General features: G+C 42.2%; 1 protein-coding gene across 2 annotated transcripts in view; it reads left to right on the top strand.

Annotated features, from left to right (window-relative positions):
* dhrsx (dehydrogenase/reductase (SDR family) X-linked) overlaps window positions 1-19,761 on the top strand; it is a 107,908-nt gene that overhangs the window by 41,495 nt on the left and 46,652 nt on the right. For both annotated transcript variants that reach the window (XM_034173502.1, XM_034173496.1), the window contains exons 2-3: window positions 11,844-11,951; window positions 18,487-18,555. In XM_034173502.1, coding sequence (XP_034029393.1) covers window positions 11,844-11,951; window positions 18,487-18,555 — 177 coding nt within the window. The remainder of the gene's footprint in view (window positions 1-11,843; window positions 11,952-18,486; window positions 18,556-19,761) is intronic.

Raw genomic sequence — 19,761 nt, 5'->3', positions numbered from 1 at the left:
CATCTGACCACATGACCTTCTCCCATGCCTCCTCTGGATCATCCAGATGGTCACTGGTGAACTTCGAACGGGCCTGGACATGTGCTGGCTTGAGCAGGGGGACCTTGCTGCCCTGCAGGATTTTAAACCATGACAACATCATGTGTTACTAATGTAATCTTTGTGACTGTGGTCCCAGCTCTCTTCAGGTCATTGAGCAGGTCCTCCTGTGTAGTTCTGAGCTTTCTCAGAATCATCCTTACCCCACAGGGTGAGATCTTGCTTGGAACCCCAGACCCAGGGACACTGACAGTCATCTTGTGTTTCTTCCACTTTCTAATAAATAATCAACAGTTGTTGTCTTCTACCAAGCTGCTTGCCTGTTGTCCTGTTTTCCATCCCAGCCTTGTGCAGATCTACAGTTTTGTCCCTGGTGTCCTTACACAGCTCTTTGGTCTTGGCTATGGTGGACAGGTTGAAGTGTGATTGATTGTGTGAACAGGTGTCTTTTATACAGGTAACAAGTTCAAACAGGTGCAATTAATACAGGTAAAGAGTGCAGAATAAGAGGGCTTCTTAAAGAAAAATTAACAGGTCTGTCAGAGCCAGAATTCTTGCTGGTTGGTAGGGGTTCAAATACTTATTTGCAGCAGTAACATACAAATAAATTATTAAAAAGTCATACATTGTGATTTCCGGATTTTTTTTAGATTATGTCTCTCACAGTGGATATGCACCTAAGATGAAAATTTCAGATCCCTCCATTATTACTAAGTGGGAGAACTTGCAAAATTGCAGGGTGTTCAAATACTTATTTTGCTCACTATATTCTAACTTAAGAATTAGTTAATTTAGAATATGTGCCAAATATGCTTTAGTCACAAAAATGCACATTTTGCCTATCCGCTGCACTATAGAATGGTAAATATGTGGTTTTATGAAACTAACAATACTGTATTCTAATCCATGTGACAGACTATGTATTGTAGGCCCATCATTTTACCAATATTGGAAAATGTGCTTTTAATGACTAAAAGCAGCAAGAAAAGGGGACTGATAAATATCTCTGATTTATCTTAAGGCCCCTTCACACATAGGGTGAAGTTGGTCGAATTGCGCATTAAGTGCGCATGAAGCAAGAATCGTATGCAAATCGTGTAACACTGAAGCTACCTCCAATGCCTCATACACCTGTTGCTACAACTATTTGCATACACCAACCGCTGAAAGACAGTGTGCACTGTGCGACCCCATCAAACCCTCTCGCGACAGGTGTTGGCCAAATTCCAGGTGACACGCACAAACATCTAACACCGCTCGTTTGGCACTTAGTGCAAATGGCCTCACATTTTCTATCATCATGAAAACAGTCAGCAGACAATCATGGTTGAGCTGGCAGTGAAATTTCTCTAAGTACCCCACGACTGTGAAGCAGCTGAGTGCACATGTGTATCAGCAGAAATATGCTGTTTGGTCAGTTATCACAGTGCTTCTTTCTTTTAGAAAATACTTTTATCTGCTTGTTGATTTTAGCCATTTCACGCTCCTGTTATAAGACAATGATGGTAGCGCAGTGGTAAAGTTTCTGTCTTGTAATCAGAGCGTGTGGGTTTTAATCACGTGGCATTTTTTTTTTTTTTTTTTTTTTTTTTTTACCAGGGTTATTTAACAGCAGGGTTCTGTATTGCCTCCCCTTTATGTATTATTTATATCAACCCAGTGATTTTTTTTTTTTTCCTTCACATCAGCACGATGTGATGCACCTCGTCCCATGGAACACTGCGAGCAGCTGCCACTGCTCACACTGTGTTCACAGTGTTCCTGCTTGAAAGAAACCGACGCGTGCATGAATCATCACACCACGATCGTGGACGCCTGCCCGTCAGTATGATGTTTCATGGTTCGCTCATACAAGCTCTACCGCTGTGATACGCCATAAGTTGTACTTATTTGCACTATGTGTGAAGGGGCCCTTATGAATTGCACCAAGTTGCATGAAACATTTTAAATTTTTTTGGGTGACGTCACCCAGACCTCCTCTAGGATTGCAGTCCTGCAAGGTAATGCACAAAAATTTCAGTTTTGCTTTTCACCCAACATTTACCTGCTTTACATTTTTATTGCAGTGTGATGCACTTTTCTGAAAATGACTACATTACAGAAATAAGGTGTCCTGTGTTTAAGTCCACCAAAACCCAGTTCATTTCTGTGGGGTGTTTGAATGTTCAAAATCAGAATAAGAATAGCTTTTATTTGCCAAGTATCCACAGAATACAAGGAATTTGACTTTGGTTTAAGCTGCACTCTCTCTGTACAACATGTACAGTAGTGTTCAGAATAATAGTAGTGCTATGTGACTAAAAAGATTATTCCAGGTTTTGAGTATATTTCTTATTGTTACATGGGAAACAAGGTACCAGTAGATTCAGTAAATTCTCACAAATCCAGCAAGACCAAGCATTCATGATATGCACACTCTTAAGGCTATGAAATTGGGCTATTCATAAAAAAAAGTAGAAAAGGGGGTGTTCACAATAATAGTAGTGTGGCATTCAGTCAGTGAGTTCGTCAATTTTGTGGAACAAACAGGTGTGAATCAGTGTCCCCTATTTAAGGATGAAGCCAGCACCTGTTGAACATGCTTTTCTCTTTGAAAGCCTGAGGAAAATGGGACGTTCAAGACATTGTTCAGAAGAACAGCATAGTTTGATTAAAAAGTTGATTGGAGAGGGGAAAACCTGTACGCAGGTGCAAAAAATTATAGGCTGTTCATCTACAATGATCTCTAATGCTTTAAAATGGACAAAAAAAACAGACGTGTGGAAGAAAACATAAAACAGCCATCAAAATGGATAGAAGAATAACCAGAATGGCAAAGGCTCACCCATTGATCAGCTCCAGGTTGATCAAAGACCGTCTGGAGTTACCTGTAAGTGCTGTGACAGTTAGAAGACACCTGTGAAGATGCCCCCGCAAAGTCCTTCTGTTAAATAAAAGACGTGCAAAAGAGGTTAGAATTTGCCAAAGAACACATCAACTGGCCTAAAGAGAAATAGAGGAATATTTTGTGGACTGATGAGAATAAAATTGTTCTTTTTGGGTCCAAGGGCCGCAGACAGTTTGTGAGACGACCCCCAAACTCTGAATTCAAGCCACAGTTCACAGTGAAGACAGTGAAGCATGGTGGTGCAAGCATCATGATATGGGCATGTTTCTCCTACTATGGTGTTGGGCCTATATATCGCATACCAGGTATCATGCATCAGTTTGGATATGTCAAAATACTTGAAGAGGTCATGTTGCCTTATGCTGAAGAGGACATGTTCTTGAAATGGGTGTTTCAACAAGACCATTACCCCAAGCACACTAGTAAACTAGCAAAATCTTGGTTCCAAACCAACAAAATTGATGCCTCACAGATGTGAAGAAATCATGAAAAACTGTGGTTATACAACTAAATACTAGTTTAGTGATTCACAGGATTGCTAAAAAAGCAGTTTGAACATAATAGTTTTGAGTTTGTAGCGTCAACAGCAGATGCTACTATTATTGTGAACACCCCTTTTTCTACTTTTTTTTACTCATAACCCAATTTCATAGCCTTAAGAGTGTGCATATCATGAATGCTTGGTCTTGTTGGATTTGTGAGAATCTACTGGTACCTTGTTTCCCATGGAACAATAAGAAATATATCAATCAATCAATTTTATTTATATAGCGCCAAACCACAACAAACAGTTGCCCCAAGGCGCTTTATATTGTAAGGCAAGGCCATACAATAATTACGTAAAAACCCCAACGGTCAAAACGACCCCCTGTGAGCAAGCACTTGGCGACAGTGGGAAGGAAAAACTCCCTTTTAACAGGAAGAAACCTCCAGCAGAACCAGGCTCAGGGAGGGGCAGTCTTCTGCTGGGACTGGTTGGGGCTGAGGGAGAGAACCAGGAAAAAGACATGCTGTGGAGGGGAGCAGAGATCAATCACTAATGATTAAATGCAGAGTGGTGCATACAGAGCAAAAAGAGAAAGAAACACTCAGTGCATCATGGGAACCTCCCAGCAGTCTGTCTATAACAGCATAACTAAGGGATGGTTCAGGGTCAAATATACTCAAAACCTGGATTAATCTTTATAGTCACACAGCACTACTATTATTCTGAACACTACTGTATAAATATACACTAAACACTGAATAATTCACAGTAATAAAATGTGCAAATTAAATAAGAGGAAAAAAATGTGTAAAACAGACAGATTGAAGTTAAGTTGTACATGAGGTACTGTATATGACTTAGTGAGTTTTTTGGCAGGTTAAATTGTGTGCTGTCAGTGTGCTGCTCTGTGGAAAGAAACTGTTCCTGTGTCTGGTTGTTTTGAAGTACAGAGCTCTGTAACGTCAACCAGAGGGGAGGAGTTTAAACTGTGTGTTCAGGGTGTGAGGGGTCTGCAGAGATGTTGCCAGTTCGCTTCCTGGTCCTGGACCGGTATAAGTCCTGGATGGAGGGCAGACTGGCTGCAAAGATTTTTTTTTTTCTGCAGACCTGGCAGTTCATTGAAGTCTGTGCCTGTCATGTTTGGAGGCAGAAGGAAACCAAATGGAGATGGAGATGCACAGGACAGACTGGATGAAGGATGTGTAAGAGATGATGAGCAGTTCCTGGGGGAGGTTGAACTTCCTGAGCTGTCTGAGGAAGTGCATCCTCTGCTGTGCCTTATTCCTGATGGAGTCTATGTGGGAGGTCTACTTCAGATCTTGGGAGATGATGGATCCTAGGAACCGGAAAGTGTCCATAGTAGGCACAGTGTTGTTGAGGATAGGGGTGGGCTGGGGAATGGTGCGTTCCTCCTGAAGTCTACCATCATCTCCACAGTCTTGAGCGGGTTCAGCTCCAGGTTGTTCTGACCACACCAGAGGACCAACTGTTCCACCTCCTGTCTGTATGCAGCCTCATCACCATCCTGGATGAGTCCAATGATGGTGGTGTCATCTGCAAACGTCAGGAGATTAACAGAGGGGTTCTGTGAGGTGCAGTTGTTTGTATAGAGCAGAGGTCTCAAACTGGTTCCAGAAAGGGCCGAGAGGGTGCAAGTTTTCTGTGCAACCACCCACTTCAGCAGGTGATTTCACTGATTAACTGATTTCACCTGCTCAAAGTGATGTTAATCAGTGAAATCACCTGCTGGAGTGGGTGGTTGCACAGAAAACCTGCACCGTCTCGGCCCTTTCTGGAACCGGTTTGAGGCCGCTGGTACACAGGGAGAAGAGCAGGGGGAGAGCACAGACCCCAAAGGGGGCTGGTGCTGATTGTCCATGTGTTGGATGTGTTGCTCCCCTACCTCACCTGCTGTGCCCTGTCCATCAGGAAGCTGTAGATCCACTAAAGTACTAATGTTGAGTAAAGCGTTAATGTGCAGGAAAAAAAAAAGTTAATTCAGATCGCCATGGATCCAGCGGCTTGACGGGCGGCCATTTTGCTGCTGATGGGAGCTGGCACAGAGAGGTTGGACAGTTTTTGTGGAGAATGTCAGGGATGACACTGACAGTACTACTACTACTTGCTACTGGTGGTTGGCTCTCACTGCGGTATTGTATCACTTCCTGTTCCGGAGCACAGCGGTGTTTTGCTGTATCTGTTAACTGTTTAATCTGCGCAGTTAGATTGATCTAGTTACCTAGATAACGATTTGTTTCACAGTGTAATCTCACGTGCCTTAACTAAAGCACTCCCTCTGCTGAATCACCTCTAAATTATTTACACATTATTCACTGTGTTTTTAGGAATCCGCTAGCTTAGCGCAGCTACTAGCTCTTAGCCGGTTTAGCATGGCGGCTTCTCCTGTCTCTCCCGCACTTTTCTGCTCTGGGTGTGAAATGTTTAGTTATTCCTCGGCCTCCTTTAGCAGTAATAGTATTTGTAATAAGTGTAGCTTATTCGTAGCTTTGGAGGCCAGGCTGGGTGAATTGGAGACTCGGCTCCGCACCGTGGAAAATTCTACAGCTAGCCAGGCCCCTGTAGTCGGTGCGGACCAAGGTAGCTTAGCCACCGTTAGTTTCCCTCTGGCAGATCCCGAGCAGCAGGGAAAGCAGGCCGACTGGGTGACTGTGAGGAGGAAGCCCCGTGTACACCGCCAACCCGTTCACATTTCTAACCGTTTTTCCCCACTCGACGACACACCCGCCGAGGATCAAACTCTGGTTATTGGCGACTCTGTTTTGAGAAATGTGAAGTTAGCGACACCAGCAACCATAGTCAATTGTCTTCTGGGGGCCATAGCAGGCGACATTGAAGGAAATTTGAAACTGCTGGCTAAGGCTAAGCGTAAATTTGGTAAGACTGTAATTCATGTCGGCAGTAATGACACCCGGTTACTCCAAATCGGAGGTCACTAAAATTAACATTGAATCGGTGTGTAACTTTGCAAAAACAATGTCGGACTCTGTAGTTTTCTCTGGGCCCCTCCCCAATCGGACCGGGAGTGACATGTTTAGCCGCATGTTCTCCTTGAATTGCTGGCTGTCTGAGTGGTGTCCAAAAAATGAGGTGGGCTTCATAGATAATTGGCAAAGCTTCTGGGGAAAACCTGGTCTTGTTAGGAGAGACGGCATCCATCCCACTTTGGATAGAGCAGCTCTCATTTCTAGAAATCTGGCCAATTTTCTTAAATCCTCCAAACCGTGACTATCCAGGGTTGGGACCAGGAAGCAGAGTTGTAGTCTTACACACCTCTCTCTACAGCTTCTCTCCCCCTGCCATCCCCTCATTACCCCATCCCCGTAGAGACGGTGCCTGCTCCCAGACCACCAATAACCAGCAAAAATCTATTTAAGCATAAAAATTCAAAAAGAAAAAATAATATAGCACCTTCAACTGCACCACAGACTAAAACAGTTAAATGTGGTCTATTAAACATTAGGTCTCTCTCTTCTAAGTCCCTGTTAGTAAATGATATAATAATTGATCAACATATTGATTTATTCTGCCTTACAGAAACCTGGTTACAGCAGGATGAATATGTTAGTTTAAATGAGTCAACACCCCCGAGTCACACTAACTGCCAGAACGCTCGTAGCACGGGCCGAGGCGGAGGATTAGCAGCAATCTTCCGTTACAGCTTATTAATTAATCAAAAACCCAGACAGAGCTTTAATTCATTTGAAAGCTTGACTCTTAGTCTTGTCCATCCAAATTGGAAGTCCCAAAAACCAGTTTTATTTGTTGTTATTTATCGTCCTCCTGGTCGTTACTGTGAGTTTCTCTGTGAATTTTCAGAACTTTTGTCTGACTTAGTGCTTAGCTCAGATAAGATAATTATAATGGGCGATTTTAACATCCACACAGATGCTGAGAATGACAGCCTCAACACTGCATTTAATCTATTATTAGACTCAATTGGCTTTGCTCAAAATGTAAATGAGTCCACCCACCACTTTAATCATATCTTAGATCTTGTTCTGACTTATGGTATGGAAATTGAAGACTTAACAGTATTCCCTGAAAACTCCCTTCTGTCTGATCATTTCTTAATAACATTTACATTTACTCTGATGGACTACCCAGCAGTGGGGAATAAGTTTCATTACACTAGAAGTCTTTCAGAAAGCGCTGTAACTAGGTTTAAAGATATGATTCCTTCTTTATGTTCTCTAATGCCATATACCAACACAGTGCAGAGTAGCTACCTAAACTCTGTAAGTGAGAGAGTATCTCGTCAATAGTTTTACATCCTCATTGAAGACAACTTTGGATGCTGTAGCTCCTCTGAAAAAGAGAGCTTCAAATCAGAAGTGCCTGACTCCGTGGTATAACTCACAAACTCACAGCTTAAAGCAGATAACCCGTAAGTTGGAGAGGAAATGGCGTCTCACTAATTTAGAAGATCTTCACTTAGCCTGGAAAAAGAGTCTGTTGCTCTATAAAAAAGCCCTCCGTAAAGCTAGGACATCTTACTACTCATCAAAAATAATAATAAATAATAAATAATAACAAAATAAGAACAACCCCAGGTTTCTTTTCAGCACTGTAGCCAGGCTGACAAAGAGTCAGAGCTCTATTGAGCCGAGTATTCCTTTAACTAGTAATGACTTCATGACTTTCTTTGCTAATAAAATTTTAACTATTAGAGAAAAAAATTACTCATAACCATCCCAAAGACGTATCGTTATCTTTGGCTGCTTTCAGTGATGCCGGTATTTGGTTAGACTCTTTCTCTCAGATTGTTCTGTCTGAGTTATTTTCATTAGTTACTTCATCCAAACCATCAACATGTCTATTAGACCCCATTCCTACCAGGCTGCTCAAGGAAGCCCTACCATTATTTAATGCTTCGATCTTAAATATGATCAATCTATCTTTATTAGTTGGCTATGTACAACAGGATTTTAAGGTGGCAGTAATTAAACCATTACTTAAAAAGCCATCACTTGACCCAGCTATCTTAGCTAATTATAGGCCAATCTCCAACCTTCCTTTTCTCTCAAAAATTCTTGAAAGGGTAGTTGTAAAACAGCTAACTGATCATCTGCAGAGGAATGGTCTATTTGAAGAGTTTCAGTCAGGTTTTAGAATTCATCATAGTACAGAAACAGCATTACTGAAGGTTGAGTTATACCACGGAGTCAGGCACTTCTGATTTAAAGCTCTCTTTTTCAGAGGAGCTACAGCATCCAAAGTTGTCTTCAATGAGGATGTAAAACTATTGACGAGATACTCTATCTCACTTACAGAGTTTAGGTAGCTACTCTGCACTGTGTTGGTATATGGCATTAGAGAACATAAAGAAGGAAACATATCCTTAAACCTAGTTACAGCGCTTTCTGAAAGACTTCTAGTGTAATGAAACTTATTCCCCACTGCTGGGTAGTCCATCAGAGTAAATGTTATTAAGAAATGATCAGACAGAAGGGAGTTTTCAGGGAATACTGTTAAGTCTTCAATTTCCATACCATAAGTCAGAACAAGATCTAAGATATGATTAAAGTGGTGGGTGGACTCATTTACATTTTGAGCAAAGCCAATTGAGTCTAATAATAGATTAAATGCAGTGTTGAGGCTGTCATTCTCAGCATCTGTGTGGATGTTAAAATCGCCCACTATAATTATCTTATCTGAGCTAAGCACTAAGTCAGACAAAAGTTCTGAAAATTCACAGAGAAACTCACAGTAATGACCAGGAGGACGATAGATAACAACATATTAAACTGGTTTTTGGGACTTCCAATTTGGATGGACAAGACTAAGAGTCAAGCTTTCAAATGAATTAAAGCTCTGTCTGGGTTTTTGATTAATTAATAAGCTGGAATGGAAGATTGCTGCTAATCCTCCGCCTCGGCCCGTGCTACGAGCGTTCTGGCAGTTAGTGTGACTTGGGGGTGTTGACTCATTTAAACTAACATATTCATCCTGCTGTAACCAGGTTTCTGTAAGGCAGAATAAATCAATATGTTGATCAATTATTAAATCATTTACTAACTGGGACTTAGAAGAGAGAGACCTAATGTTTAATAGACCACATTTAACTGTTTTAGTCTGTGGTGCAGTTGAAGGTGCTATATTATTTTTTCTTTTTGAATTTTTATGCTTAAATAGATTTTTGCTGGTTATTGGTAGTCTGGGAGCAGGCACCGTCTCTACGGGGATGGGGTAATGAGGGGATGGCAGGGGGAGAGAAGCTGCAGAGAGGTGTGTAAGACTACAACTCTGCTTCCTGGTCCCAACCCTGGATAGTCACGGTTTGGAGGATTTAAGGAAATTGGCCAGATTTCTAGAAATAAGAGCTGCTCCATCCAAAGTGGGATGGATGCCGTCTCTCCTAACAAGACCAGGTTTTCCCCAGAAGCTTTGCCAATTATCTATGAAGCCCACCTCATTTTTTGGACACCACTCATACAGCCAGCAATTCAAGGAGAACATGCGGCTAAACATGTCACTACAGATGACCAATCATCAAAACATGCGTATTCAGTTCTTGTTACTTGTGTCAGAAAGGGTGTCCTAGCATGCAAGATCAATATATCAAATTCATAAAAAAAAAAAAAAAATGCCACCTACCAAAGATGGATGCTCCAATAGGGTGACCCTGAATGAACAGGAGTAGCCTGGAGGGGGAGGGGTCTTTTGCTACAGCCGTCAGTGACACATTTCTGATGTGGTCTGTTGGACTGACTGCACTTCCATTTGTGTTGTTGAACAGGACCATTGCATCTGATGCTAAACTGTTACAAATAATTCAAGTTACTAAAACAGCCATTTAGATATTTGAGCCCAATTCCTAATGAGGGCAGTGCACCTGCACTTCCCGTTGGACAACAGGTGCAGCATTTCCTGTGAAGCGTGATTTGAAACACTACAGGCTAAAAGTACCACAGCAGCATTTTCCTTGCACTAGCAGGGTTTCTGCAGGTAGATTTTAATAAACAAATAAATATTCACAAAACATTACTTCAGGATGACCCAGAGTAACTTTGTTGGCCTTGAAATCAATTTAAAATGCCAAGTTAATGGGACTAAAAAACTGGAATCATCTCCATGCAAGCAGCCAACAGATACTTGGATGGATGACTGCAAAACTTAGACAGAAGTGGAATATAGAAACATATAATACCGTTAACTTGTCAAGATTAATGGTACAGTAAGTACAGTATGTTTGTCGTATTATCGGTGAGCAGGGGTCATGGCCAAGTGGTTTGTGCACTTGGTTTCAGTGCGGAAGGTACCCAGTTCAAACCACCATCCCTGCCACATTTAACCATGCAATGTGGTGTTAGTTCAGGAAGGGCATCCGGTGTAAAACTTGTATCAATTAAACGCAGATTTGCTGTGGCGACCCTCGAGTGCAAACAAGGGAGCTGCCGAAGGGACGTACCTGTTAGGGATCTATGTATACATAGGCAGGTGTGCTGGTGTTTAACCCTGGATTCCATAGCATGACGCAGATGAGGGTTTTCGTGACGTGTAACAACTTTCACCTTGATATGCAAAATCTTTGTCAATATATTGCATACACAAGGTTGGAGTGACTACACCCCTTGGTCACAATTAGAATTGAAATGTACTCAACATCACTTGTACAAGGTCTTAACTGTTGCCAACTCCTCACTAAGGAAAGTTGCTATTGGCCGTCCTAAAAGTCGTTAGAAGTTGCTAAATGACATGATCACCAGTTTTGCCAATTATGCAAATTTGATGATGTCATTGGCATGTATTTGTTATTGACGCTCTAGGAGAGTGGAATTAGATTGTGGGAGGGACAAACATTTTTATTATTATTACTTTAATTTTCTTGAGTCTGGCATTTCGTGCAGTGACTTATTTTTGACAAAGAAGAAATCTACCTGAAATTGACGTGACACACGGGCAGTTTGAGACATTCATTTATTATTTTACTGCTTTAATTTTGAGTGCCAGTGAAAAAAACGTGGTGAAAAATAAACATGCAGAGTTGCAAAGACAGGGGTGGGAACCAGCCTGTCTTGCCTCTGTGTGAGCCAAGCAGAACCACTGTGTGGAAGGAGCTCTCAGCCAATGAAATAGAGTAATTCGCTGCTGGTTGTCTGCCTCCTTTTCGGTGTTAGCAGAGGAGGTGGATGGTCTCCAGAGCCGTATATACATACGAGAGAGCGCACTCTCAATGCTGCCTGCTGAACACGAATGTTTCTTCATGGACAGCGACATGCCACTTAGAAAATATGGACGAAATACCAGGATGTGACATGTTTTCATATGCATTACATGGTTTCATAAGCATTAAAAACAGTGATGAAATACATTCCCATTGTGAGTGTTAAAGTGCCTCTGTACTAAAGAGCTGTTGCCTGTGAAGGATTGCATCATGTTCTCATGTGGTACCTCTCTCCTGTTACACAGTCTTACCTGAACAAAATGGAAAAGTTGCCATTGTGACTGGGGGCACTCGAGGAATGGGTTTTGAGACTGCGAGACACCTGGCCAGCCTGGGCATGCATGTTATAATAGGTAGGCTACTGTGCAAATATGCTGCCTTTACTGTTGGCTGAACACTCAGTGGCCCACTGATACTCTCACCTGGTTTAGGAAGCAGAACACAAACAGGTCAGAGAATCTGTGAATGGAGCGTGAAGATGAATTTACTCAACTCTGTAGGCAAAAGGTTTTTAAAAATTAGTGTAGTGATGTTAGGAGAAACAGTCAGCTCCATGGGCAGTTGGACAGTAACCCAGTTGTTACAATTGCCTCCACACCACAATAGAGTTGATATGAAACAGTCAAGATGTGCTTGTCAGTGGTGGCCACAGTTAACTAAAAAATTAGCTTTGATAACAGATAATCAGCTAACTGAAAAGTTATCTTTTATAAAGCCAAAATGATAAACCACCCAAAGATTTATCGGAAGCTACAGATAACCGATAACTTCCAATATTGTCTCCGGTACACTTGCAACTACTAACTGCCATCCCTGGTGGCTGATTTTGAGTTTTAACACCACAATCTCTTCTGGTAGCATCAAAGGCGACGACAGACCCAAACAATGAGTCAGCACTTCTGTCTTTGTGTGCCCTGCCTCCTGCTGGAAGCTACTGCTTATGGTTTGGTTTATAAATAAAAATAATACTGTTAGAATAACTACATTAATGTCAATTCTGTCGTTTGTACAAAGTTAAAATATAACATATCTTTTAATTTTAAATAATGCACTAAATCTGAAGTTTTGTAACAAACACAGACAGATGGCAAAGGATTATGGGTAAAATGGGCCTCCGCTAACACTGATTGGTTGACTCATTCATTCTGTGTAAACCAACACATTAATGTGAGGTGTGTCGTGTGTTTTTTACAGATAAACGTGCTTTTGTAAAATATGCCTTTTTTTGTTAAAGGCATTTAAAAAAAAAAAAAAAAGCCAAGTTGTAATTAGATAACCGTTTGATATAAATGGTGTCAAAATAAATAGAACACTGCCATCTACTGGACGCTCAGTACTAGGGTGAATACTGTCATGAACATTATTGGCCAGTAGATGGCACTAGAGACTGTGAAAACTTGCCAAAACAAAATTCCAGATAATCCCTGTCTGCTACGTTTAATGGCCCAGTCACATGGCACATGATGATTCCTGAATGAAGGGAAAAAGTAAAAAAGTCACAGTTCATTGACAAAAGGATTGACGAAAGAGCTTTTATCACCAAACAGTCTGCGAAGCAAGAGCGCAAAAGGGACGAAAGGAAATTAACAAAGCCGAAGCTCACAATCTCGACGCTTTAACGAAACACGCCTGGAGCCACAGATGGAGCAGTGTGTGTCTGCATCTCCGAGTTCCAGGACTCAGCGCTGGGACGGAGCTCATAGCACCTGAGTCCTGGAGAAACTGCAAACAGAAGCTGTGGAGATCTGTGCGCATGTCAGTGGATCACCTGCTCTGGTTCCTCATCCAGAACAAAAGAGGGATCATCTCCTTCCTCATCAGAATCCTCACTGTCTGATGACACACTGCGCGCGTTCCGTTTTGCTCCGATTAAAAAAAAAAAAAAAAAAAAAAAAAAAATGCACTGTGGTCACTGTGCTGCATTCAAGTACCGTCAGAAATTACACAACTTTTTTGTTGTTTCCAATTCAACAGTTGCTTGTGGCAAAATAATGAATTACATCCACACAAAAGATTAATTTTGGCCTATGTAAGGTGCCTGAGCCCATTGAAGCTGCCCCCCCCCCCACCCCCCCACCCCCACACACACACACACATAAAAAAAATCCAAGCAAGCAGGCTGAGTTTGCCCTGTAATTTCCAATGGTACATAAAGCAGCAGCAGCCTCAGCGCTCACAAACCGGCTTCTGCACTGTGTGAAAACGTTCAGCTGCTCCAACGAAGTCAAATTAAACAATAACGTTACAAAAACTACACAAATGATTAAAAAACGTCAAGAACGACAGCAAAACGAAACACAGACGAATTGAGGTTTTCGTAGCCCTTTGTTCAGATTTTTCAACAGTTTAAAAATCCTGATGAAGCACCAGCTGCAGGAACAAAGGTGCGCAAAGGTTAAACGATGCCAACGAAAGTCCAGATTTCTTGTTTCATCAGGGCTTTGTCACCCTTTAAGTGCCGTGTGACTGGGCCTTAAGATGCGTAGAATTTAATAAACGCAAACTGAATTTCAGACATCTTATATATATATTACTCTGGAACAAAGACGACAGACAGTTTGACATAAGCAAGATGTTAAATAGCAAACAAGAATCGATTGCAATGATTCCAATTAAAAATAATGAGAAGCAACCTGAGACTGCCCACAATAAAAGGCCACTCTGAAAGGTGCAGTTTTATCACACAGCACAATGCCACAGATGTCGCAAGATTTGAGGGAGCGTGCAACTGGCATGCTGACAGCAGGAATGTCAACCAGAGCTGTTGCTCGTGTATTGAATGTTCATTTCTCTACCATAAGCCGTCTCCAAAGGCGTTTCAGAGAATTTGGCAGTACATCCAACCAGCCTCATAACCGCAGGCCACGTGTAACCACACCAGCCCAGGACCTCCACATCCAGCATGTTCACCTCCAAGATCATCTGAGACCAGCCACTCGAACAGCTGCTGAAACAATCGGTTTGCATAACCAAAGAATTTCTCCACAAACTGTCAGAAACCGTCTCAGGGAAGCTCATCTGCATGCTCGTCGTCCTCATCGGGGTCTCGACCTGACTTCAGTTTGTCGTCGTAACCGACCTGAGTGGGCAAATGCTCACATTCGCTGGCGTTTGGCACGTTGGAGAGGTGTTTTCTTCACGGATGAATCCCGGTTCACACTGTCCAGGGCAGATGGCAGACAGCGTGTGTGGAGTCGTGTGGTTTTCTGATGTCAATGTTGTGGATCGAGTGGCCCATGGTGGCGGTGGGGTTATGGTATGGGCAGGCGTCTGTTATGGATGAAGAACACAGGTGCTTTTTATTGATGGCATTTGGAATGCACAGAGATACCGTGACGAGATCCTGAGGCCCATTGTTGTGCCATACATCCAAGAACATCACCTCATGTTGCAGCAGGATAATGCACGGCCCCATGTTGCAAGGATCTGTACACAATTCTTGGAAGCTGAAAATGTCCCAGTTCTTGCATGGCCGGCATACTCACCGGACATGTCACCCATTGAGCATGTTTGGGATGCTCTGGACCAGCGTATACGACAGCGTGTACCAGTTCCTGCCAATATCCCGCAACGTCGCACAGCCATTGAAGAGGAGTGGACCAACATTCCACAGGCCACAATTGACAACCTGATCAACTCTATGCGAAGGAGATGTGTTGCACTGCATGAGGCAAATGGTGGTCACACCAGAAACTGACTGGTATCCCCCCCCCCCCCCCCCCCCCCCAATAAAACAAAACTGCACCTTTCAGAGTGGCCTTTTATTGTGGGCAGTCTAAGGCACACCTGTGCACTAATCATGGTGTCTAATCAGCATCTTGGTATGGCACATCTGTGAGGTGGGATGGATTATCTCAGCAAAGGAGAAGTGCTCACTATCACAGATTTAGACTGGTTTGTGAACAATATTTGAGGGAAATGGTGATATTGTGTATGTGGAAAAAGTTTTAGATCTTTGAGTTCATCTCATACAAAATGGGAGCAAAACCAAAAGTGTTGCGTTTATATTTTTGTTGAGTATAACACAAACACAATAACAACATCTATAAACCCAGAGAATATATTCACGGGAGTTTTAGGCACAATATATAAAGAGTTTAATGCTGTTGTCCGTGTGGAGCCTGATCAGAGCGACTCGAATGTATTTCTCCTGTCATGACTGTACTGTTACCCATAATGCACCACCAGCATGTCCACAATAAAACCTTCAAAATTAGTGCATTACTTTAAAACTAAAACATATATCTGATATTTTCACTTTATAAAACTTGAGATGTGACGTTAATTTAAATAACTTGTCCGAAATTAGTTTCGTTAAAATTTAAACCATAAGTTAAAGCTGTATGCCTCTGGATGACTTGGGTGATATTGCCAGCATATCAGTATCAAAAGAACTCATATCAGGGTCAAAGGAAATGAGCCTTTTTTTGTGACCAGTTCTCCTTTGCCTGCAGAGGATAGAGTGGTTTCTTCTAGAACCAGCTGTCCTCTGTTTATGGAGGATAGAACTGCACATCTACTATAAAACATTTAACAGGTAGGTGCTTAACTGATTTTAGATCTCATAGATGTTTGTAACTATTCAGCTTTGTTTGTCACATCTGCAAAAATATTAGCAGTCAAAATTATCAGACCAAAACCTATCGGAAGATAGTTAGTCCGATGATAGTTTTCAAAGTTATCTGAAAAGCTAATCCGATAATGAAGACATTATCTTTGATAATTAGCGGTTAGCAGAACTGTGCCCACCACTGCTTGTGTAGATTTTCATGTTTAATTGATTGCATTCAACAAGAATATGGAACAAAGTTCACATGCACACAAGAAAACACAGTCTTCCGTGTTCCTCCTGGCAAAATGTTGCTTTAAGCTCACCTCTTTTCCTCTCCACCATGAAGCTGTGACTGGTGGTATAACAAGAAAAAGTTTTTCAGATTACACCCATAGAAACCTGTGACTCTTTCTGAGCCGTCCTGGGCCCATTTTCATAAGGTGGCCTAATCTTGTTTAGTTGATTAAACTCAGTTGACTAATCTTTTGACATTACTCACTACACAAAACGCTTAGTCGGCTAAAGTTTCGTGTCAACCAACTAAAGTTTTTAGCCTGCAACAAAGGAGGCTTATCTTATTTTAGTCGATAAAACTTCAGTGTCTTACCTTAAAAATGGCGGCTGTCATGTACCACCACTTGGTGGAGCAGGAAGGAAGGAGAGCCTTGCAGTGGGAGCAGGTGTTCTGGCACCAGAATAATCCATTGGAGATGTTTACGGACATCAAGGTTCAACAGCGATACTACTTTTGTCCACCTACAATCCACTTCATAGTGGACATGATGGCTCCAGCCATCAACCACCAAGCGAGGAGGGACAATGCCAGGCCAGTCCTTCTTCAGGTTTTGAATGCGCTGAGGTTTTACACCTGTGGGACCTTTCAGCAGGTTATCGGCGACACCATTCATGTCTCCAAGTCGACTGTGTGCCAGATCGTGAGGGATGTTAGTTTGGCACTTATCCTGCACATCGGGTGATTTGTCCAGCTACCTATTGAGAGACACTGCGATCTCCTCCCAAGCACATCTTTTAGCAGCTGAGACCGATGTTCCTTTGGAACACTCAGTAGCACTCCTACGTCGCTCGTATTCCTCCAAAAGGAGAGCTTCCTCCACTTTGAAGAATGTAGGGCCTTTTTCCGGGAACACTTCTCTGGTGCAGCAGACACGCCCATGGTTGTAGCAGATTACCAACCCGGAAGTAAACAAAACTATCACGCATTGGAGGCATTTCTTGACAACAGCACTTGCGAGGGCGCTTATGCCCATGAAAATTGTTGACTAACGTTGGACGGCTAATCTACTAATTTTGCCATCTGTGTGAAATGGAGATTCAAGAGCCAATGTTAGGTAACTAACCGTAGTTGATAAAGTAAGTTTAGTAGACTAAAAGGCTAGACTGCTTTGTGAAACTCACTCACTCATCTTCAACCGCTTACTCCAATTAAGGGTTGGCGGGGGGGGGGCTGTAGCCTATTCCAGCGGTCATAGAGTGTGAGGCGGGGTCACCCTGGACAGGAAGTCAGTCTGTCACAGGGCCACATATAGACAAACATACACATTCACACCTGCATACACACCTACAGACAATTTTAAGTTTCCAGTTTACCTAACGCTGCATGTCTTTGGATGTGGGAGGGAACCCACGCAAACATACGGAGAACATGCAAACTCCATACATAAAGGCCACAGGTGGGAATAAATCCCATGACCTTCTTGCTGTGAGGCAACAGTGCTAACCACTAATCCACTGTGCTGCCCCCCCCCCCCCCCCCCCGCAAAAAAAACTAACTACTAAGGTCAAAATCATTAGCCCTCCTGATGTTAATAGTCAATTGTGTGTCCTTTTTGCTGGTTAACAGCCTGCAGTCATTTTTTTATGTGGTTTTCATCAAGTCTCAGACATGTCTCCTGAGAAATTCCAACCCATTCTTTTTTGGCAAGTCTTTCAAGCTCCTCTAGATTTGATGGTCTTCTTCTATGGATTTAGGTCTTCAGTTCACCCCCACAGAGGTCACTGTCCAGCTACTTTTGGACCTGTAAATTGAAGACCAGTCATTAATCCAACTGAGAATCATGTTCCAAACAGATACAGATTTAACTGATCTTTTCCAACTTCTGTAAAGCCACATAGAGGAGCAGCACTCCCCAAGAGCATCAGCAAGTCTTCGGGTTACATGGCAGATTCTGCTCCATGTTTGGGGACAAATGCACAGATTAGATGGAAAACATTACAGGATCCTATTAACTTTGCATAAAATTTCCTGTTACTGCAGTAAGTTAGTGATGAAGTTAATATCTGCTGCCATCAAGTGATCTGATCTTCATCATGTCCAGCTGGGATCGAGCAGCAAGAGGGCATCATGGCTGTCCAGAAGATTCATCAAGAACACACCAAAGGCAAAGGTAACACACACATTTAATATTAGGACTCAACTGCACACATTTGTCACAGTGATTTGTAGCACCTTTATGTCAAGGTGATGGCGTACTCTCTTAAATTTAGATAACTAGTGCAGGGCCTGTAGGAAGTTTACTTTTTTTTGGGGGGGGGGGGGGGGGGGTAATCACTTACACTGCAAAATAATAACAGGATTCAGTTTGGTGTTGGCATATCAAATTAAAATGATGTTGAACAAAGAAAGATATTAGTTAATACATTTGGTTGCTGTCATTTGATGATTTTAAGGTTATAATCAGTAACTAACTTGGTAGGAGTTTGGCCATAGAGTAAGATAACGTTCCTTAGTGTGTTTTGTAAAGATGACCACAAACTACAGTAGTGTTCAGAATAATAGTAGTGCTATGTGACTAAAAAGATTAATCCAGGTTTTGAGTATATTTCTTATTGTTACATGGGAAACAAGGTACCAGTAGATTCTCACAAATCCAACAAGACCAAGCATTCATGATATGCACACTCTTAAGGCTATGAAATTGGGCTATTAGTAAAAAAAAAAAAAGTAGAAAAGGGTGTGTTCACAAGAATAGTAGTGTGGCATTCAGTCAGTGAGTTTGTCAGTTTTGTGGAACAAACAGGTGTGAATCAGGTGTCCCCTATTTAAGGATGAAGCCAGCGCCTGTTGAACATGCTTTTCTCTTTGACAGCCTGAGGAAAATGGGACGTTCAAGACATTGTTCAGAAGAACAGCATAGTTTGATTAAAAAGTTGATTGGAGAGGGGAAAACTTATACGCAGGTGCAAAAAATTATAGGCTATTCATCTACAATGATCTCCAATGCTTTAAAACGGACAGGTGTTTTGCTGTGGCGCCGTGCGATGAGCGGCTGCATGCCGATGCGCGAATCCGTCCGCACGTCTTTCATTACAAAATCTCCTTTAACAGTGGAATGTCCGGATAAACTGCTGATCCTGACCTCTTCTGAAACTTCTCTGCTCTCTCACGACGTCCTGGATCAACAGAGGCTTAAATTCGGAAGTTTTCAGCTCGAAACAGGCTGACGACAGCGGCTCGGGGCGCCGTGGGCTGTCCTTAAAGCGATAGTAACACTCCTTAATCTCTCATCAGCCGTTAAAATTTTCACCGAAAACCGTCTGAATTTCTCGAACGGTGTCCACTTGGATGTGCCTTACAGTTTCTGAAAAAATTT

Source organism: Thalassophryne amazonica, chromosome 1 (assembly GCF_902500255.1).
Source record: "Thalassophryne amazonica chromosome 1, fThaAma1.1, whole genome shotgun sequence".
NCBI classification, from domain to species: Eukaryota; Metazoa; Chordata; class Actinopteri; order Batrachoidiformes; family Batrachoididae; genus Thalassophryne; species Thalassophryne amazonica.
The sequence above is the reverse complement of the archived record's forward strand: the minus strand, read 5'-3'. Positions and strand labels throughout refer to the sequence as shown.